Below are 22,439 nucleotides of genomic sequence, written 5' to 3'. Positions count from 1 at the left end.
GCTTGAACTCTGGGCCTGGGCACTGTCCCTCAGCTCTTCAGCTCAAGGCTAGCACTCTACCACTTGAGCCACAGCGCCACTTCCAGCTTTTTTGTTTTTGCTTATGTGGTGCTGAGGAATTGAACTCAGGGCCTCAGGCATGCAAGGCAAGCGCTCTACCACTGAGCCACCTTTCCAGCCCCCTTTATGAGACATTTCTAACAGTGTATTATATGCTATTTCTTATTGTTCTACCAGAAATTCTGTGAGCTAAGTAGTAGCTTTCTACAGAGGAAGAAGCTGAGGCTTAAAGAAATTAAGGAAGTTAAAAATACCACTGGTGATTTGGTGCTAGTGGCTCACACCTGTAATCTTAGCTACTCAGGAGTTGAGAACTGAAAATCATGACTGGAAGCCAGCCTGGGCAGGAAAGTCCATGAGACTCTTATCTCCAGTTAATCACACACAGAAAGCTGGAAGTAGAGCTGTGGTTCAAGTAGTAGAGCACTAGCTTTGAGCAAAAAAGCTCAGTGCCATGAATCCAAATGCCCGTCCCTTATTTCAAGCCTTAGGACTGACATGCATTCACACACACACACACACACACACACACAATTACTGAAACTAGAGGTAGAGATGAGTCCTTAGCCCAGACTTGATTGTCTTGATTTGAATTGTATCACAAGCCAGGCATGGGGCGGTGCTGATATGGAGATAAATTGGAGAGGAAATATCATAATGTGGCCTCCATGCTTCTTTATTGCTACGTGATTAAGTATTTATCAGCTAGATGTGCCAGCTCCCCAAAACAATCCTTTTTCTTTGACAGATTTCTGGCAACCTACAGATATTGACTTATTTATGTGTTTATTTTTTCAGTACTTTTTTTTAAATTCAGGATCTGACCCTTTCTAGGCAAGTGGTCTACACTTGAACCATGCCCCAGCCCTTCTTTGACCAACTGAAAGGAAGATTTAACAGAGGAAAAGAGATGGCAGCAACTCTGGTTAATCAACTGTTCTCTTGGACTCAAAAGCTGTGCTTGAGGGCTGGGAAAGTGTCTCAGTGGTAGAGTGCTTGCCTTGCATGTATGAGGTCCTGGGTTCAATTCCTCAGCACCACATAAGCAAAAAGCCAGAAGTGGCGCTGTGGCTCAAGTGGTAGAGCACTAGCCTTGAGCCTTGAGCTGAGGGACAGCGCCTAGGCCCAGAGTTCAGGCCCCACGACCGGACCCCCCCCCCAAAAAAAATAGTTTACCAGGCTGGGAATGTGGCTTAGTGGTAGAGTGCTTACCACATAAACAGAAAAGGCTGGATGTGGCACTGTGGCTCCAGTGGTAGAGTGCTAGCCTTGAGCAAAAGGAGCTCAGGGACAGTGCCCAGGCCCTGAGTTCAAGCCCCAGGACAAGCAACAAACAAACAAACAAAAAACCAGAGCTAGGGGTGTTGCTCAGTAGTAGAATGTTCTTGCCTAGCATGCATGAGGACCTGAGTTTAATTCCCAGCAACACACACATAAAAATCATATACTTATGATTTGACCCTTATTTAATCTAATTAAAACATTTTGAAAATATAGGACACCCAGAGTTTATATTATGGTTTCTATAATATTATTCTCCACTAAAAACTTATTAACCAGTCTGGTTATTTTGTTGTTGTTTGCTGGACCTTAAGCTTGAACTCTGGGTGCTGTGCCTGAGCTGCTTTGGCTCAAGGCTAGTGCTCTAGCATTCGAGCCACAGCTCCACATCTGGCATTTTTGCCAGTTTTGGGACTTGAACTCAAGGCCAGGGCACTGTCCTGAGCTTCTTTTGTTCAAGGCTAGCACTCTACCACTTGAGCCGCAGCACCACTTCCAGCCTTTTCTGTTTATGTGGTACTAAGGAATTGAACCCAGGGCTTCATACATGCTAGGTAAGCACTCTACCGCTAAGCCACATTCCCAGTCCCCACTTCTGGCTTTTTCTGAGTAGCTTTATTGGAGATAAGTGTCTCACAGACACTCACAGATAAGTGTCTATGAGACACTTATCTCCAGATCTCAGATCTCAGCCTCCTAAGTAGTTAAGATCACAGATGTGAGCCACTTTAGCCCAGCTTAACTGCCTTCTTACAGGAATAACTGTCTGATTCTAGGCCTGGGGAAGAGAATATATAAGCTATATTTTTCATAGAACATTTTATAGTTCTAGAAAGTAAAGTATTGTTCAAAGTAAAATGATAGGAGAATACCAAAAGGAAAGGACACAGAAATCAACTGAAAGAGTTTTCAGTGACTAAAGATACTTTGAGCAGCAAAATAAACCATATGGTGCTGGATTACAAAAAAATACCTATGAGTCCATACCAATATAAAGAAATAATTGAATAAATAAATAAATAAGAATGACTAGACAAAAATCCCAGATAGAAGAATGTCAAATATATAAATGGATTGTCTGCCCACAAGAAAATGGTGTATGTACTATATGTACTGTACATACTGATTTCTTTATAAAGTGTTCAGTAAGGAAAGAAAATGTGTAGGTGACCCCATAAACATACCCAATAAGGTGAGCAATGTTAACACCGTTGGTGGTATGCTTTTATTGTGTATGTGTGCCAGTCCTGAGGCTTCAACCCAGGGCCTGAGCACTATCTCTGAGCTGTTTTAAGACTAGTGCTCTACCACTTGAGCCACAACTCTACTTCTGTCATTGTTGGTAGCTAAATGGCTACCAGAATTTCACAGGCTTTCCTGCCTGGGATAGCTTTGAACAGTGATCCTCAGATCTCAGCCTCCTAAGTAGCTATGATTAGTGTGAGCCACTAGCTCCTGGATGGTAATGTGCTTATTAATAGTGCATAATGAGAGGGAATCCTTGAGTTACCTGTGTGGTTGTACACCCCCTAAATCTATTACACTACATAACCACAAAGAAAGTGTCAGAGAAGCCACAGAGAAAGGTAGGTCACTCTACCAAATATCTCACCTGCACTCATCAAAAAAAAAAAAGTTAAGATAATCAAAACACAAGCAAATCTGAGAAACTGTCACAACCAAGAGAAGCCAATGGAGTAATGGTACTAATTGTAATAGAGCCTCCTGGATAGAATCCTGCACCAGAAAATGATCATTAGGTGAAAACTAAGGAAATTTAATTAAAGTATATATGGTAGCTAATAATAAGCCACCATATATTGGTGGTGGCAAATAAGCCATGGTAATAGTAATAGTAGAATAAACTAGGCATGGGATATATAGCAACTTTGTAGTATTCTTGCAACTTTTCTCTAAATCTATAAACTATGGTAGAATAGGTGTACTAAAAAATTACTTCACCTATAATTTTCCCACCAAGATTTTCTGGTGGAAAAAAAAATCAGGAAAAATGACTTTTTTTTTCCATCTAGCCAAACCCTAAGTAGGTTTCTATGTATAACGGTTGATGTTAATTTCAGCAGAATTTATAAGATTAAGGAAGAAAATCATACAGAATCCTCAAGTAGTATGCATGGCTATGAAATCATGAAAGGTCATCTTTATGAGACATTTCTTTATTTTTTTTTTGGGGTCCAGTCGTGGGGCTTGAACTCTGGGCCTGGGCACTGTCCCTCAGCTCTTCAGCTCAAGGCTAGCACTCTACCACTTGAGCCACAGCGCCACTTCCAGCTTTTTTGTTTTTGCTTATGTGGTGCTGAGGAATTGAACTCAGGGCCTCAGGCATGCAAGGCAAGCGCTCTACCACTGAGCCACCTTTCCAGCCCCCTTTATGAGACATTTCTAACAGTGTATTATATGCTATTTCTTATTGTTCTACCAGAAATTCTGTGAGCTAAGTAGTAGCTTTCTACAGAGGAAGAAGCTGAGGCTTAAAGAAATTAAGGAAGTTAAAAATACCACTGGTGATTTGGTGCTAGTGGCTCACACCTGTAATCTTAGCTACTCAGGAGTTGAGAACTGAAAATCATGACTGGAAGCCAGCCTGGGCAGGAAAGTCCATGAGACTCTTATCTCCAGTTAATCACACACAGAAAGCTGGAAGTAGAGCTGTGGTTCAAGTAGTAGAGCACTAGCTTTGAGCAAAAAAGCTCAGTGCCATGAATCCAAATGCCCGTCCCTTATTTCAAGCCTTAGGACTGACATGCATTCACACACACACACACACACACACACACACAATTACTGAAACTAGAGGTAGAGATGAGTCCTTAGCCCAGACTTGATTGTCTTGATTTGAATTGTATCACAAGCCAGGCATGGGGCGGTGCTGATATGGAGATAAATTGGAGAGGAAATATCATAATGTGGCCTCCATGCTTCTTTATTGCTACGTGATTAAGTATTTATCAGCTAGATGTGCCAGCTCCCCAAAACAATCCTTTTTCTTTGACAGATTTCTGGCAACCTACAGATATTGACTTATTTATGTGTTTATTTTTTCAGTACTTTTTTTTAAATTCAGGATCTGACCCTTTCTAGGCAAGTGGTCTACACTTGAACCATGCCCCAGCCCTTCTTTGACCAACTGAAAGGAAGATTTAACAGAGGAAAAGAGATGGCAGCAACTCTGGTTAATCAACTGTTCTCTTGGACTCAAAAGCTGTGCTTGAGGGCTGGGAAAGTGTCTCAGTGGTAGAGTGCTTGCCTTGCATGTATGAGGTCCTGGGTTCAATTCCTCAGCACCACATAAGCAGAAAAAGCCAGAAGTGGTGCTGTGGCTCAAGTGGTAGAGCACTAGCCTTGAGCTAAAGAGCTGAGGGACAGCGCCAGGCCCAGAGTTCAGGCCCCACAACCGACACACACACACACACACACACACACACACACACACACAAAGCTGTGCTTGATTTGGACCTCCTCCCTTCTCCTCAACCTGCAAACTATTCAGTCCTGCTATAGGAACACTTACTTTTGTTGCATGCTTCTGGGCCTTTACAAATGCGAGTCATTCTGTTTGGAATGCCCACTCCTCATCCTTTCTGCCATGCTTCATGTCTTTTACATTTTTCAGGCATGCCTTCTCTAAAATCTGCCTTAATGCTGGGATGCAGTCAGCGCCTCTTGGAATTACTTTGTCCTATGCTTCCTTCTGTCACTACCCTAAATCACACTATTGCTTTACTTCTGAATTGTTTGTATAGCTCTTTCACCAAACTCCGTGAGGCTCAGAGATCCCTGAAGAGAACTTGTCAGATTCATGTCTGAGAATCTTCTGCTGGTTACAAAGTGAATACAGGAATAAATAAACCCCGCTCCAGAGTGGAGAAGAACTGGGCTCAGATCTGCAACTAATAACTATGTGTCCATTATAACAAGTCATTTCTTTCCCCAGGCCTCAGTTTCCCTATCTGCATTATGTGGAAGTCAGATTAAATAGTCACCAAGAGTCATTCTGGCCTAAGCCTTTTATAATGTTTAAATGCTAGCGTTAAAGAACTGGGAGTACATTCGACTGTAGAATGCCTGCCTACCACATGCAAGGCCTTGGATTCGATCCCAGGAAAAACAAATTGCAAGCGGGGAGGGATTGCTGGGTGTGGTGATGTATGGGAGATTGAATCAGGAAAATAAAAAGCCTGGACTACACCTAGAACTCCAAGCTAAATAACAAGACCCTATCTCAAAGCAACGCAAGCAAGGAACAACAGCAAAAATAGGACTCCTTCCCACCCCCCCACCCAAAGATGTTGTGAGGTTAAGATGACAAAAACCAATCAGGTATGGTAGTATGCACCTATGATCCCAGCTATTCAGAGGTGCAGGTTGGAGTAGAAGGCAGACCCTGGGCAAAATTGTAAGACTCCAGTTGTAAAATAACTAAAAAAGGAGGGAAAAAAAGGGCTAAGGGTGTGGCTCAAGAGTAGTAGAACACTTGTCTAGCAAGTTTGAGGCCCTGATTTTAAATCCCATACTAGCAAAAAATAAAAAATAGAAACTAAACTAAAGCCAAGTCAGCTGTTTTTACAAGCCTGTTAATTAACATTTGTCAAGCTGGATGCCAGTGACCACACCTGTAATCCTAGCTACTTAAAAGTCTGAGATCTGAAGTACTGCTGTTTGAGATCAAACTTGGCATGCATGCAAGACCCTTTCTAACCCATAGCTATGTGGCATACTCTTGTCACCCCAAAGTACATGGGAGGCTGAGATTGGGAGAATAGAGATTACAGGCCAGCCCTGTCAGAAAAGTTCACATGATTCCATCTCAACAAAATAAGATGGATGTGGTGGTGGGTATGTTATTCTAGCTACAATGAGAAGCTAAAATAGCAGGATTGAGGTTCTAGTATGTACATGGGCAGGAAATGACACCTTATCTCAAAAATTGCCAGTCTAGAAAAGAGCTAGAAAAGTGGCTTAGCTATAAAGTACCTGCCTAGCAAACATGTGCCCTTGAGTTGGCAACATTTGCCTAGTGTATGAATAAAAAATGTTTTCTGGAGCCAGGTGCCTAGTGGCTCACACCTGTAATCCTAGCTACTCAGGAGGCTGAGATCTGAGGATTATGGTTCAAAGCTAGCAGAGGCAGGGAAGTCCATGAGACTCTTATCTCCAATTAACTGCCAACAAAAGCTGGAAGTGGAGCCAGCCTTGAGTAAAAAAGTTCAGGGACAGTGTCCAGGCCCAGAGTTCAAGCCCCACAATCAGCACAGACACACACACACACACACACACACACACACACACACACACACACACACACACACATGTTTTCTTTCCATTTGCATGGCTGAGAACCTTAGAGCCATGATTGTATGTTCTCGCAGACTTCCTCTGCCAGTTTGCTCAGCAGCCCTGCTACGTAATGTTCTCGGGCCACCCGGGAGGCGGGTTCTACAGACCATTGGCATCTAAAGGGGGTGTCTTCCCACTTGTGCTTCCCCTTTGGGCCCAACCATGGACCATTCTGCAGTCCTCTGGCCAAGAGATGTTCTTCCCAGCCTAGAGTGGCTTTCTGGAGTGACGTTGACCAACTCCTGAGATCACGATCACCAGTGCTGGCACTTAGGAATGATGGAACAAAGGACATTTCTCAGCATCCCTGTGAAGATACCCCATTTCTGGAACCTTCTTTCTCCGCAGCTCTGCCCCCATCTCTATTCTTAGTGTTTTCTGCTGGTCAGTCCAGAAACATCTATACCCAAAAGGATTATGGGTTCATGGATTATTTTGCCCCCTCAACATAGACCCTGAGTCTTCACAGTATGTACCTACTGAGTAATTCAATGAATATTTTTGACAATTTGCTTTGTGTTAGATAATAAGACAAACAGAAGGGATGAACAAAATAGTTGTGGAACTTACCAGGCTGGTGGGGAAGACAGATCTTACACATAGTATATACAAACAATCCTTCACAAACCATAAAGTTTCATGATTGATTTTTTTTGGGGGGGTCTGGTCATGGGGCCTGAACTCTGGGCCTAGGCGCTGTCCTTCAGCTCAAGGCTAGCGCTCTACCACTTGAGCCACAGCGCCACTTCCAGCTTTTTCTTTTTGCTTATGTGGTGCTGAGGAATCAAACCCAGGGCTTCATGCATGCAAGGCAAGCGCTCTATCACTGAGCCACCTTCCCAGCCCATCATGATTGATTCTTATACAGTCTTTAGTATGTAAAGGGCTTCCCATATGACCTCAAGGGAAATTGTATAATGTAGGGGTTACGAGTACAGATTTTGGTTATATGTAGACCTGGGTGCAAGCCTGGCTTTCCTACTTACTCACAAACTGGGTTCTTGGGCAAGATTCTGAGTTTCAGTTTCACCATCTTTCACGAGAATAAGTAGAACATTCATCACAGGGCTATTCTGAGAATGCAGTAAGGAAACATGTACAAAGCAGCGGGCACAATGCCTGACATATGGCTGCTAAACAATAGCTATTTTTTCTTTTTTGTTTTAAACATGTTTTTAAAAAAATCTTTTTAGTAGCTATTACTGTAATACTTTTTTTCTACAAAGAACTTTTCTTTGTATCTTCTTCCAAAGGAATGACTATTTTGAAATCATATAAATCTGGGTTCAAATCTTACATTGGCCACTTGCTAGATGCAAAATGGAACTAAAGAACCCAGTCTCAGAGCATTTTCCAGGGAAGTAAATAGAATGAGGCTTCCAAGGGCCACACAAGAGCCTAACACATATGACTTCAAAATCAATCTTCTTCTTTTTTATTTTTTGTTTTGGTCCTGGGGCTTGAACTCAGGGCCTGGGCACTGTCCCTGAGCTTCTTTTATATGCACAGGGCTAGTGCTCTACCACTGGAGCCATACCTCCACTTCTGGCTTTTTGAGGTTTGTTTGTTGGAGATAAGAGCCTCACAGGGGCTGGGAAGGTGGCTCAGTGGTAGAGCGCTTGCCTTGCATGCCTGAGGCCCTGGGTTCGATTCCTCAGTACCACATAAGCAAAAAGCAAAAAGCCGGAAGTGGCGCTGTGGCTCAAGTGGTAGAGCACTAGCCTTGAGCTGAAGAGCTGAGGGACAGTGCCCAGGCCCAGAGTTCAGGTCCCATGACCGGACCCAAAAAAAAAAAAAAAAAAAAAGAGCCTCACAGACTTTCTTGCCCAGGCTGACTGTTCTCAAATCTAAGGCTCCTCAGTCCTCAGGATTACAGGCTTGAACCACCAAGATTGACTTTGACATCAATCTTTATCCTTCATTGGCTTAACTAGTATCAGAAAAATCAACATGCTCTTCTACTTTAGACAAGCCACATCTACGTTAGACAGAAAAAGACTCCAGAAAGCTCTCTCTTAAGACAATCACAGTTCAAAGCCAGCCAGGCAGGAAAGTCCATAAGACTCTTATCTCCAATAAACCACTCAGAAAACTAGAAGTGGCCTTTTGGCTCAAGTGGCAGAGCTCTCGCCTTGAGCTGAAAAGCTCAGAGACAGTGCCCAGGCCCAGAGTTCAAGCCCCACGGCTGATAAAAGAAAGAAAAGAAAAGAAAAAGAGGGAGTTAAGAGCTGACCACCACCAAGACATGTGACCTGTTGAATAGAGAGACCTTGAGAGAGAAAAGAAAGACCATTGAAGGCACTGGGGAGGAAAAATTTTAATCTATTTTCTTTTAGGATTTCTTTTTTTATGTTTTGCTTTTGATAGTGAGGAGCAACCCAGGGCTTTGTGCATGCTAAACCAATACACTACCACATTAATTTTAGTTTTTAGATTTAAAAAATACATAATTTTATTGTTATTATCAAGATGTCGTATGAAGGAGTTACCCTTTCATAAGTCAAGTAATGAGTACATTTCTTTTTGGACAGTGACACCCTTTCCTTCATTTTCTCCCAGTTTTCCCCTCCCGTCCCTGCCCATGTTTGCATAGCTCATTTTCTACATTGTGAATCCTAACTACCATGACTGCATTTGCTCACTCTAGTGGTTAGATATTTTTTCTGGACCTAAAAATTAAGTTATCCTAATTAACAGAGGAAACGTACACAAATTTATCTAATACATTTTTATGTCTTAATTATATAACTATGGTAGGTCTTTTAAAGAAACGAAGAGCCAGCAAAACAGAATCAATAACTTTCACAATGAACTGGACAAAGAATACGAAGTAATGAAATGTTATAAGGCAAGGGAGTGTGGATCATACTAGGAACTGGATAGCGAAGTGACTGCGAAGATAAAGGGTCAGTGTAACAAGGGCTGTTTGTGTAGATTTCCCTCAGCTGCAACTTGCTATCCTTGAAGATAATAATGTTACTTTCCTTTTGTATAGGGAAGACATTTTTCCCATGGGAATTTCATTCCTGCTTCTAAGAAACAGAACTGAGGTCAGAATGATCTTCTTGCACCTGCTGTTTTTCAAATGCCTTTAATTCAAAATAGTCATGCCAGAGCAGCATATTTGAGGGGTGACATATTCTTAACTCCTCCAAAAGCAAGCTTAAGTCCCCTGGGTTTCATCAGAGAAGGCAGTTGAGTCATCAGACTTCAGTTATAGAAGCTGATGAGGCAGCTCACAATGCTCTTATTGGATATGTGTTGATGTGGGATTTTCATGGTAGACCAAAGGCAATGACCTGCGTTATTGGGAAGTGGGTTTAGCGGCAGAGTGATGAAATCAAGATTATCCTCTAGGCCTCTTCCAGCTCAAACTGCCAAATTGCTCTGGGGCCATGGTGGTGGGTCCAGGAAGTGGTAGTCAGCAATTCTGATGCATAAAAACAGAAAGGCACTGAATGTTTGTATGAAGTGCCAGATCCCCACAAGAATGCCTCTTTGTCTATATGCCATCTATGCCAAAGCAAAACATACTTATCAGCATCTCTTTAAAATGGCAAGAGAGAGCCTTAAAAAGTTGAAGTAACAAAAAAAAAGGGTAAATGGAAATTGATTGTTCATTAGCCTCATTACTAATTAAAGAAGTTTAAAATGTTTTGCTAATCTCTTTACCAAGAGAGCCGATTTTATTATTTTGTTTTACTAAATATAAATATAAGGGTCAAGTACTGGTGGCTCATGCTTGTAATCTTAGCTACTTAGGAAGCTGAGACCTGAGAATCTTGGTTCAAAGCCAACCTGGAAAGGAAAACTCTATGAGACTCTTAAGTCCATTTAGCTACTAAAAAGCCTAAAGTGGAGCTGTGGCTCAAGTGGTAGTGGTAGAGTGCCAAACTTGAGCAAAAAAGCTAAGGAACAATATTCAGACCCTGAGTTCAAGTCCTAGAACTGGCACCAAACAAAACAACAATAAACCCCCTTCAAGCAACAACAAAACCAAACAACTTAAAGGGTCTAGTTCTCCTAAGCACATTTTTTCTTTACTTTTATAAAAATAAATGTCACATGCATACCTGTCAACCATACATTCCCATGGAGATTTTCAGGCCTTAATTGTCATGGAAGAGAGTGTGTGTAGAGGTATTTGAGTCCTTCAACATGGTGGCACATTCAGAGTAAGATGCAGGCATTGGGCAGTAAATACTGGCATCACCCTCTGTTAACACTCTTAATCTTCCCATAAGCTTTAGACAGCACTGGCTGCATTCCATTGTCTTTCAGAAAACACAAGTTATTTTTGTATATTGCATTTTTCTTCTTTACTCCATAGATGGATGGAAAAAACGATGGGTGGAATCTAAACATCAGCCAGATTATGGTAAATTTCAACTCGCTGCAGGAAAATTTTATGGAGACAAAGAAAAAGATAAAGGTAAATACTGGGGGCTGGGAAGGTGGCTCAGTGGTAGAGCGCTTGCCTTGCATGCTCGAGGCCCTGGGTTCGATTCCTCAGCACCACATAAGCAAAAAGAAAAAAGCCGGAAGTGGCGCTGTGGCTCAAGTGGTAGAGCACTAGCCTTGAGCTGAAGAGCTGAGGGACAACGCCCAGGCCCAGAGTTCAGGCCCCATGACCGGACCCAAAAAAAAAAAAAAAAAAGGTAAATACTGGAATTTAGGAATATATCAATTGACTGGGGGGTGGGATTTTTTAATCAGCTTTATCCACAATCACCAGTTAATTTTTCTTTAAAAAAAAGTAGATGAAAAAGAATAAATACTCCAGAGACAAAATAATGTCCACTCTCTATATAACAGACATTTAAAACTAAGCCCTTACATATGCTATCAATCTTTCTAACAACATTATGAGGTGGTTTCTATTATTTCCCCATCCTTTTAGATGAGTCCCACAGAGGCGGAGTTATCAGCCCAATGCTCTACTCATTGCTCATAAAAGGTGGAGCTGATATCTGATTCTGGATCTGACTCCAGGGACTGTGTTCTTTACCACTAGACTGTGATGCTTTCTCCAGTCCCCTGAGAGTTTTCAAGCAGCACTCTCATTTGAAACAGGGCAAAAACACATCTAAATGTTGCTCTTCTCTTGTGTAACTTATCATGATAGAGGCGTAGAGCAGGCAGACCTGGGGCCAGCAGTACCCTCTACCCCTAGCTATATAATCAGAGCATGTATTTTCTTTCTCTGAGCCTCAATATTAGCTGGAAATAATAACCATCACCTGCCATGCTCATTAGACAAGGATATTATAAGGGCCAAATAAATATTGTGGATGACAAGTGAGCTGAGGACAAAGACTATGAGCATGGGTTTTTGGTCTGAGAAAGCTTTTGTCTTATAAATAGAATTCATTGATCATCCCCTAGAGCAATTTCCCATCTTCTTCCTGACTACTGTTATGCATCTCATTTTCATCTTTATTAAAGGAGAGAATTATGTGCTACTTGAACATTTTAAATCTCATTTAAAGCCATTTTGGAAAACTGTTTCCAGAAGCTAGAGAATTGGAAGGCTGAGTGACCCATGGGGCACCTGTGCCTTGGTGACTCTGGTCAAAACAGTTTGCACAGCCATAAATCTCCTCGCAGCTTGGCTTGTCATTGTCCCCTTTGTATCTTCTTTACTGGGCTTCATTAGATCACTCCTGTTGTCTGGAAGAGCCCTAGGGTACCAATGAGGCTGACAGATGGGGTTGAACTGGTCCACATAGCAGGTTTGGTGTTTTGGTCTACTGTCATTGTTCCCAATTCTTTCTCCAGGAAGCATTCCTGGGCTATTCTGGCCTCCTCAAGGTCTTTGAAAAAGGAAGTGTACCCTTCAAAACTGCAGATAGCACTGAACACAATGTCAGGCATGAAAGTGAATTACCAGAGGTTGGTATGTAAGAAATGCTCATGACCTTGTCTAAACCAGGCCCTGTGATCATTCATGCAATTTCATATTTATTCAATGAGCCGTTCCTCTATGTCAGGCCATGTCTTAGATGTTATGGCATTGTGGGGAAAGGACCCTCAGCAAATATGAATAACAAAAGTCCCTTATATATGAAATCGACACTTTACAAAGTTTTTTCATATCTCTTATTCATTTGACCTTCGCTGGAAACCCTATGAGGCAGGAATAATCATCCACATTTTGTTGCCTGAGTAAATGAGACATGGAAAGCTATAGTGACAGAGCTATAACCAGTAAATGAAGCAGGAACATAGGATGATATACTCACCTTAGAGCCAGGAAAGGTATCTTGTCTGTCTTTATTTGTGACTATATGATCTTGACTAAGTACCTTTCCCTCTCTGGGGCATAGTTGGTCCATAAAGTACTATGAAAGTGTCTAAAATCCTTGGCAGCCCTGATATTTGTTGGAGGAGGAGGTGAAGACTTGTGGTAAAGGTGAATATCTCTAAAATTAGGCCTACTGACCTTGAATAAGTGAACTAGCCTCAAAGACTTCATGACAAAGTAGAGATATTGTCAAAGCCAACCTCATGAAGTTATAATGAGAGTTAAGTGCAATAACACACATGAACAACCCAATTATATGCAAAGATTAAGTGCTCTGTAAATGACAGCAATGAATATTATTTGATTGAAGAGTCAGTCAATGCATGGCAAATCTTCTTTCTGGCCACCTGATACCTTGCAGAACAATATTGAAATTTCTGCTGAAAGCCAGAGGTAGTATGGCATAGAAGAAAACATCAGACACAGGTAACTTAAAATTCCAGCTTGAAGCTCTGTGCAATAATGCACAGCTGTCATTCCAGCAATTTAGTAGACATAGACAGGAAGATTATAGTCAGAGCCTGGCCTGAATAAAAATGAGAGACCCTTGCTGAAAAAAATAACTAAAACAAAAAGTGCTAGAAGTATAATGTCTGCCTATCACAACAAGGCCCCAGATTCAAACTCTAGTACCCCCCAAATATGAGTTTGGGGTACACTTGTCTGAGATCTCTGGTTCATCTCAAAGAAACAAAACAAAGTAACTACATAATTCCAGCTTGGTTCTTTACTACAAGGTCACTTTACCTCCCCAGGACTCAGTCTTCTAACCTATGAAGTGGGGATAATGGTCACTCTTCAGAGTTGCTTGGATCTAAGGTGTGTGGATAGCAGAGATTGATGAAGTCAAGAAGGTCTCTCTGGCTGAGTTTTTTGGGGGTACTTTAATCCAAAGTCTCTGTGTTCTCTGCTCCCAGGTCTCCAGACCAGTGAAGATGCCAAGTTTTATGCCCTTTCAGCCAGGTTTACACCATTCAGCAATGTGAATGAGACCTTGGTGGTTCAATTTTCAGTAAAACACGAGCAAGGCATCGATTGTGGTGGTGGGTATGTGAAACTCTTTCCTGCCACCCTGAACCAGGAAGATATGCACTCAGAGTCCAAGTATTACATCATGTTTGGTAAGCTCTCTGACAGCAGTTGCCATCAACCCTGAGTTGTTGGAAAGGCTTAGATAGAGCTGGGATAGAAAGCTTTTAATGTGTTCACTGCAATACCATACCTTCAGACAAGTAACTGTAAACCTAAATCTTAAGAGACCACAGAGATGGGAACACCTGTGGTATTATTAACAAGTCTACAGTATAAGGAGACACTCTCCAGTTCACAGAAAAGGAGAAGCAGTAGAACATGCTGAAGACACTCAAATGTACCCACTAGAATAACACATTGTGTTCTGCTTCAGGGCGAGAAAGACACCCAAGGTCAGAAAAGTGACATTTAGGAAGCTATCTATATGTCCAGAGGGTGGCATTTGTAACCTAAATATGCAAATAATGTAAATAAGTAGGTTCCACTGTTACTAACCCTGAGTATACCACTTACTTTTTATTTGCTCAATGTCTTACTCTCTCCTTTGCAAATTATCTCTTCGTTGAAGTCTTCTCAAATAATCATAAAGTGTGTGTGTGTGTGTGTGTGTGTGTGTGGCGGGGCAGGGGAGAGGATCCCAGGGCTTGAACTCAGAGCCTAGGCTCTGTACCTGAACTTTTGTGCTCAAGGCTAGTGTTCTACCACTTGAGCCATAGCTCAATTGGAGATAAGAGTCTCACGGACTTTCCTGACCGGGCTGGCTTTGAACTGCAATCCTCAGCTCTCAGCCTCCTGTGTAGCAAGGCGTAAGCTACCAGTGCCTGGCTAATAATTTTTAGAGTGCCATTTATTTCTTTCTGGGAAAGAAATGATGGTTTCACAAGCTGTGTCTAGCTTGAGTTTCAGCTTTAGACCAGGCAAACTGCCTAAAATTGATGTAAAATCCTATTTTGGGATGTAATTTCTAGGCCCTGATATCTGTGGCTTTGGAAATAATGAAGTAAAAATAATCTTTCATCACCAAGAAAAATACCATGTGAACAACAGGACCATCAAGTGCAAGGTAAGTATGTGGACTATCCTTAGCCTAGTAGAGTAAGGAAAGCATTTTATTTATTTACTCCTTCCAAAAAACTCTATGAATTAGACATGATCATCTCCATTTTACATAATAGGTAAGTGCTATAAAGTATAGGAATTCACAAAGAAGCAGGTGATCCAAACCCGGGAAATCATATAAGGTCCTTAATCCTTGGCATAGCCTGGCTCTCCATGGCTAAATGCTGGAGAAGACTGTGGGAAGTGGGATGGACCAGATTTAGAAATAGAAGTTTATTCAATGATATCAGTTTGCAGAAACCTAGGTTGGATTTCATTAGCAACTCCAACAGGCACTCACTAAATGCTCATTCTCCTGGTGATAGAGTAAGCCAGACATGACCCCTGAACAAAAAACTCACAGGGGCGGGGGGGGGGGGAAGCATGGGATGGGAAGGGGAAACAAAGGAGGAGGCTACAATGCTTGATAAGAAATGTACTCATTATCTGGACCATGTAATTGTAACCTCTCTGTACAGTATTTTCACAATAAAAAAAATAAGAATAAATAGCTGGGTGCTAGTGGCTCACGCCTGTAATCCTAGCTACTCAGGAGGCTGAGATCTGAGGATCGCAGTTCAAAGCCAGCTCGGGCAAGAGAGACCGTGAGACTCCTATCTCCAATAAACCACCAGAAAATGGGAAGTGGTGCTGTAGCTCAAGTGGTAGAGTGCTCACTTTGAGCTGAAGAGCTGAGGGACAGCGCCCAAGCCCAGAGTTCAAGCCCCACGACCCACAAAAAAAAAGAAAGAAAGAAAGAAAACTCACAGTGAAGCTGGGCATGATAGTTTATACCTGTAATCTTGGCCACTCAGGGGCAGAGGTTGGAAGCTTGAGCCTTCAAGGTCACATACCTCCTTTCAAAAGCAAAGCAAAACACAAAACCAAACCTCACAGTCAAGTGAAAATAAAAATCAGGCAAAGGAAAGTTATTGTGGATGATATGATTGGGGGACTCTAGGAGCACAGAGAAGGACCCCTACCCAACTTGGAGGCTCAGTCAATACTTTCTGGCTAAGTTTCCTCTGTGCTGAGCTTTGAAGATGCTCATGACTTGTTCTTGTGAAGGATATAATATTTTATGGAGCACTAGATTTCCTGGAAGAGGCGATTGCTTAAGAAAAGATGAGGAGATGAGAAAGAGTGGTACCACAGGAGAGGTGACACAGTTCAAGCACAAAGGAACTGAATCTAAAGAAGCTGGAAAAATTGTATTTAGGTCCAGGGCTTTCCTGAGAAAGAACACACAAGAATTGTACATGAAGACCTTATGCTAAAAGCCGCAGACATGATAGGTGAACCATATCTGACCCCTGCTGTTGAGAAGCTTGCAGTTTAATGGGAGAGTCAGAAAAAGACAAGATCAGAGAGTGAGCGGAGCTTCATAGTGGTAGGAGGATGGAGACTAGGGGAGACCACCAGAGTGCGTATTAGCAGAATGATTCCAGTAAGATTAACCAGAGAAAGGGGAGGAGGATTGTGGGAAAGTGTTTGTGACTGTGTGAGAGATGGCACTCAGACAACACTTAATGCTGGAGATCTGAGATGTTCAATATGGACCTGCAATATTCATTGCCCCATTCTCTTTATAGATCAATAAAGACACTCATCTGTATACGCTGATCCTTCGCCCTAATGCTACATATGAGGTCAAAATTGACAATGAGCTTGTGATATCTGGGGAACTAGAGGATGACTGGGACTTCCTACCTCCCAGGAAAATAAAAGATCCCTATGCCCGGAAACCAAGGAAATGGGATGAACGTCCACAAATAGAGGATCCTGAAGATAAGAAACCTGAGGTCAGGTCAGGGGGTGTTTGGCTGGGAAGCAGGCAGGATCTCATCTGTAATCATGTAAGAAAGAGGTTGGGAACAATGAGACAGAGACTAGGCACACCAAGCAAGTGTTCAGCTAAACATTTATATGCAAAGGGCATGGAGGAGAAGGAAGTTACTCACATTTATTGAAAATATATTGATTCCTCTGGCAATGACTGTGAGCAGTGTCTTATTATCCTTCTTTTATGAATAAGGAAACGTTAGCTTCGGAAATGAAATGACTCCCCAAGCACAATTTAACCTATATATCTCTGATTATAAAGTTATTGGCATAAGAATTATATAGTACATATTCACTAGTTCATTTCCATTCTTGAAAGCTGTACTGGAAAGAGCAATGAATTAGATAATCCTTGTTCTCCTAGGGACTTAAAATATAATAGAGGAGGAAACAAAGAGAACAGATCACAACAGAGCCAGTTGTAATTCCAAGCTACTCAGACGCTGAGATCTAAGAATAGAGGTTCAAAGTCAGCTTAGGCAAGGAAGTCCAGGAGACTCTTATCTTCAATTAATCACCAAAAGAGCTGGAAGTGGAGCTATAGCTCAAGTGGTAGAGTACCAGCCTTGAGCAAAAAAGCTCAGGGACGGGCTGGGAAGGTGGCTCAGTGGTAGAGTGTTTGCCTTGCATGCATGAGGCCCTGGATTCGATTCCTCAGCACCACATAAGCAGAAAAAAAAAAGCCGGAAGTGGCGCTGTGGCTCAAGTGGTAGAGCGCTAGCCTTGAGCTGAAGAGCTGAGGGACAGCACCCAGGCCCAGAGTTCAGGCCCCACGACCGGACCCAAAAAAAAAAAAAAAAGCTCAGGGACAACACCCAAACCCTGAGTTCAAGCCTCAGCACAAGAAAGGAAGGAAGGAAGGAAGGAAGGAAGAGCTTATACTGTGTGATCAATGCTGAGATCTGGCAAAACTAAAGTCAGAGAGCACAAGTGCGGCCTGGGTGAGGTATAGACAATTCTTCAGTCATTGGGTTAACCAGGGGTTAGGAAAATAGACAAAAATAGACATTGGGGTCAGACCAATATTAATTCAATGTGAACTTCACTATTTATTAACTGTGACACTTCAGCCTACTAACAGAGCCTAATCAAAAAACATAACAGATGTTCCTGTGAAAACTTTAGATGACTTGGTTACCTATTGCTGTCCCTGTAATCCTAGCTACTCAGGAGGCTGAGATCTGAGGATTGCAGTTCAAAGCCAGCCCGGGCAGGAACGTCCAAGAAACTTTTATCGTCAATAAACCACTCAGAAAACCAGAAGTGGAGCTCTGGCTAAAGTGGTAGAGTGCTAGCCTTGAGCTGAAGAGCTCAGGGACAGCACCCCTTCAAGACTCATGACCAACCAAAAAATAAATAAATAACTGATGTAAAATCCACTTTCAGAGATTCTTTTTTTTTTTTTTGGTCCAATCATGGGGCCTGAACTCTGGGCCTGGGCGCTGTCCCTCAGCTCTTCAACTCAAGGCTAGTGCTCTACCACTTGAGCCACAACGCCATTTCCAGCTTTTTTCTTTTTTGCTTATGTGATGCTGAGGCATCAAACCCAGGGCCTCAGGCATGCAAGGCAAGTGCTCTACCACTGAGCCACCTTCTCAGCCCCACTTTCAGAGATTCTTGAAATACATATGTGTGAAATTATTTTTAAGATTAAATGAGCTAACATAAAATACACAATGTAGTACCTGTAGTGCCTATATATAGTAAGTCCTTAGTATATAGCATTTGTGTGTTAATAATACACTGATTTTCAAACAATAAATTCTCTAAGGCAAGGGAAGTAGAAATTGAGTGGTTGGGAAGAGGATATTCCATATCTAGCAAACAGATAGAATGCTCAGGTGGAAATTAATACGTAAAATAATGCATTGGTCTGGGAATGTGGCTGAGTGGTAGAGTGCTTGCCTAGCATGCAAGGGTTCCATTCCTCAGTACCTCATATACAGAAAAAGCCAGAAGTGGCACTGGCTCAAGTGTTTTAATGCTGACCTTGAGTAAAAGAAAAGTCAGGGACAGTGCCCAGGCTCTGAGTTCCAGCCCAGGACTGACAAAAAATAAAAATAAAATAATAAAAATATGTAAAAGCACTAGTTTAGTGTTTGGAAAGACTAAAGTTCAAAGTGAGACATGGTAGGAGATGAGGTTGGAAGGATCTGTTGGAGCCAGACCTGCCATGTTGCTATTCCACAGGTTAGAATAGAATAAACTTCATACAGAGGGCAATATGGACTCAGAAGCTGCTTCCAGTCCTTAAATAGGGGCCTACAGTGTGGCAGGTAATGGCCTAGCCTTGTGGAGAGATTCATCAGAAAGCTTCATTCCTGGAGGAAAGAAGGTGTACTCAGGAAATTAAGGTAGATGATCAAGCAAAGCACCATGGGAAAATAAGGGACTAAGTTCTTAGAAGCCAAGGCCAGCAGACAAGCTCAGGTTAACAAGACTAATCATATAGGCCCTGACTTGTAATGATGACCTTATACAACTGTTGGTTCAAGGTTTGGGGAAGGGCAGAGAGGCTGGTGGCCTCTGTGCCCCTGTGAAGCAGATCAGAGAAAGATGGAACTTTATTAGCAGGTTGGGGCTCAGTTTCCTGACTTGAGTAGTAACTACCTATCCTATCCTAGGACTTAGGATCTTCATAGATTTCCTTTCCCTGTAGCTAATTTATCTCTGGAATTGCAATAATTCTCAGCACTATTTATTAGCCATTAAGTTTCAGTGTGAACAAATCACATCCAAACAAACGCAGAGCACAGGGAAGAGGAAAGGATGAGCTCAATAAGAAAAGGAATTATCTACAATATCTGAATTTAAAGTACTCAGGGTCAGAGTGACAGTGAAGTCTCAAGTGAGAATGGTACTACTTTTTCTTTTCTTTTCTTTTTTGCCAATTCTGGGGCTTGAACTCAGGGCCTGGTTACTGCCCATGAGCCTCTCTGTGTTCATGTGTAGCACTCTACACTTGAGCCACAGAGTCACTTCCAGCTTTTTTTTTCTTTATGTGGTACTATGGAATCAAACCCAGGGCTTTATGCATGCTACCACTAAGCCACATTCCCAACCTGGTACTACTTTTTCTCACGTACTGTTTACAAAGTCTTGAGCTAGGCTTTCATTCAGGTAAGCAGGAGGGCAGTGTGGGTAAGGAACCACTGCTTCTGACCTTACTTTTATCCCAGTCCTCATGAAGGAACATTTCCTTTTAGGACTGGGAAGACTTTGAATTCATCCCAGACCCAGAAGCTAAGAAGCCCGATGACTGGAATGAGGCAATGGATGGGGAATGGGAAGAGCCCCTCATACCAAACTTGAAGTATAAGGTGAGTGAAGGAGGGTCTCTCTTTCCAATAGATGTAAGAAATAAGATTGTGTGTGTGTGTGTGTGTGTGTGTGTGTGTGTGTGTGTAGAATGTTGAAAGGGGTGACACTGATCAAAATGCATTGTATTCATAAACTGCTTTGTTAAATGGCAACTCCTTTGTACGACTACTTAAAGATAATTTTCTTAAAAAGAAAATTGTTGATAACTGAAAAGTGAAACACAAAGTTGCCTCAAATACTATTTGTTTCATCCATAAGTAATAAAGCCAAAATGTCTAGAAAAAATTAAAAATCATATTAAACAGTTCTAAAACGAAGATGGTAGAGATATAAACTCTAATTTATAAAACAGAAATTTTGAGTCCTATTGCCATTCACCCTCCCCTCACCCCCCCCCCCGCCCTGCCTTCACTCGTCAATGGGACTGTGGCTGGCCTGACCCAAGCCTTGTTCTTAGTCCATAGTGCGAGTGGACAAAGGAACACAATCCAAACAGGAAATGGGTCTGAAGTCAGGTCTGAAAGTCTCAGAATTGGGCTAGAAATGGAAAGAGTACAAGGTGTTAGGGGGTAAGGGGAACTTCCTGCTTGCCTGCTTGTCCTTCTTTCTTTCCTTCCTTCCTTCCTTTTCTTTCTCTTCCAACCCCTTTCCCCTTCTTTTCTTTCTCTGTCTCCCTCCCTCCCTTCCTTCTTTCATTCCTTTCTTTCTTTCCTTTCTTATTGTTTGGTTGAAACAGGTTTGATTGCTCAAGCTAGCCTTGATCTCATAATCTTCCTGCTTGTGCCTCCAAAGTGCTGGGATTAGAGGAAATTCTTTGTAAGGGCTAACTCCTGACGCTTGTCTGAAACCAAAAGAGCTAAAGAAATCAGCTGACAAATGGTTTAGCAATAAAACTGACTGAGGCAAGCATTTCATGTGCCCACAGTTTCCTGTGTCATGTACCAGAAACAGAACAGCCAAGAAGAGATGAGATATTTAGATGATAGTTTCTGAGAAGCTATATTTTCTTAACTTCATGAATGAGCTCCTGCAGAGATGGGACCAGGCTGAAAATGGGTACCTGTAGAAAGAAGGAACTTCCTGTAAAGTAAAATAAGCTTTAGGAACCCTGATTTGAATTCTTATGTTTCATATGTACTGTCTTGAAAAACTGGTGGACTTTTTTTTTACACTTTTGTACAATGATTTTGCTGGAGACAGCTCCAGTCAGTCAGCTGTAATGATGGACTATTTGTTGTATGAAAGCAAAAAAAATATTAATGATATATTCTCTCTTGGTTCTTCATCTAGGGACAATGGAAACCCCGAATTATTGATAATCCCAATTACCAAGGGGAATGGGTCCATCCGGAAATAGACAACCCTGAATATAAGCCTGACCCTACCATTTGTCACTATTATAACATCAGTGTTCTTGGCCTGGATCTTTGGCAGGTAAAGTTCTCTGGGCTCAGATTGACTGATCAACAGTTCCTCTAAGCTTTTGTAAAATAAAAAGAGTCCCATGTTGGAAATCACAGACTTGAATAAATCTTGATCAACTCATCTTTGAAATGGGGATAATTAGGGCTGGGAAGGTGGCTCAGTGGTAGAGCGCTTGCCTTGCATGCATGAGGCCCTGGGTTCGATTCCTCAGCACCACATAAGCAGAAAAAGCTGGGGGTGGTGCTGTGGCTCAAGTGGTAGACTGCTAGCCTTGTGTTGAAGAGCTCAAGGACAGCACCCAGGCCCCACCACCACCAACAACAACAAAGAATGGGGATAATGAGTAGCATGGTTGCACAGTCCTATAATCTCAGCACTTGGAAAGCTGTGGCAGTAGGATCATGAGTTTGGGGCCAGTTTGGACTACATATTGACAGCCTGCCTTACAACATAAATAAGCCCAGAACAGTAGCTCAAACCTATAATCCTAACTACATGGTAGGCAGAAATCAGGAGGATCAGAATTCATGGCCAGCCTGGGCAAAAAGACACCATCTCAACCAAAGGCTAGATGTAGTGGCATGTGGGGGCTGGGAAGGTGCTCAGTGGTAGAGCACTTGCCTTGCATGCCTGAGGCCCTGGGTCCAATTCCTCAGCACCACATAAGCAAAAAGAAAAAAGCCAGAAGTGGCACTGTGGCTCAAGTGGTAGAGCACTA

General features: G+C 42.2%; 1 protein-coding gene across 1 annotated transcript in view; it reads left to right on the top strand.

The window, feature by feature from the left end:
* LOC105989921 (calreticulin-like) overlaps positions 1-22,439 on the top strand; it is a 44,612-nt gene that overhangs the window by 11,569 nt on the left and 10,604 nt on the right. The window contains exons 2-7 of the mRNA XM_013022191.1: positions 11,030-11,131; positions 13,921-14,124; positions 15,004-15,098; positions 16,726-16,935; positions 20,182-20,295; positions 21,587-21,730. Of these exons, the coding sequence (XP_012877645.1) occupies positions 11,030-11,131; positions 13,921-14,124; positions 15,004-15,098; positions 16,726-16,935; positions 20,182-20,295; positions 21,587-21,730 (869 nt within the window). The remainder of the gene's footprint in view (positions 1-11,029; positions 11,132-13,920; positions 14,125-15,003; positions 15,099-16,725; positions 16,936-20,181; positions 20,296-21,586; positions 21,731-22,439) is intronic.

This window comes from Dipodomys ordii, unplaced genomic scaffold (assembly GCF_000151885.1).
Source record: "Dipodomys ordii isolate 6190 unplaced genomic scaffold, Dord_2.0 Scaffold61, whole genome shotgun sequence".
Classification (NCBI taxonomy): domain Eukaryota; kingdom Metazoa; phylum Chordata; class Mammalia; order Rodentia; family Heteromyidae; genus Dipodomys; species Dipodomys ordii.
The sequence above is the reverse complement of the archived record's forward strand: the minus strand, read 5'-3'. Positions and strand labels throughout refer to the sequence as shown.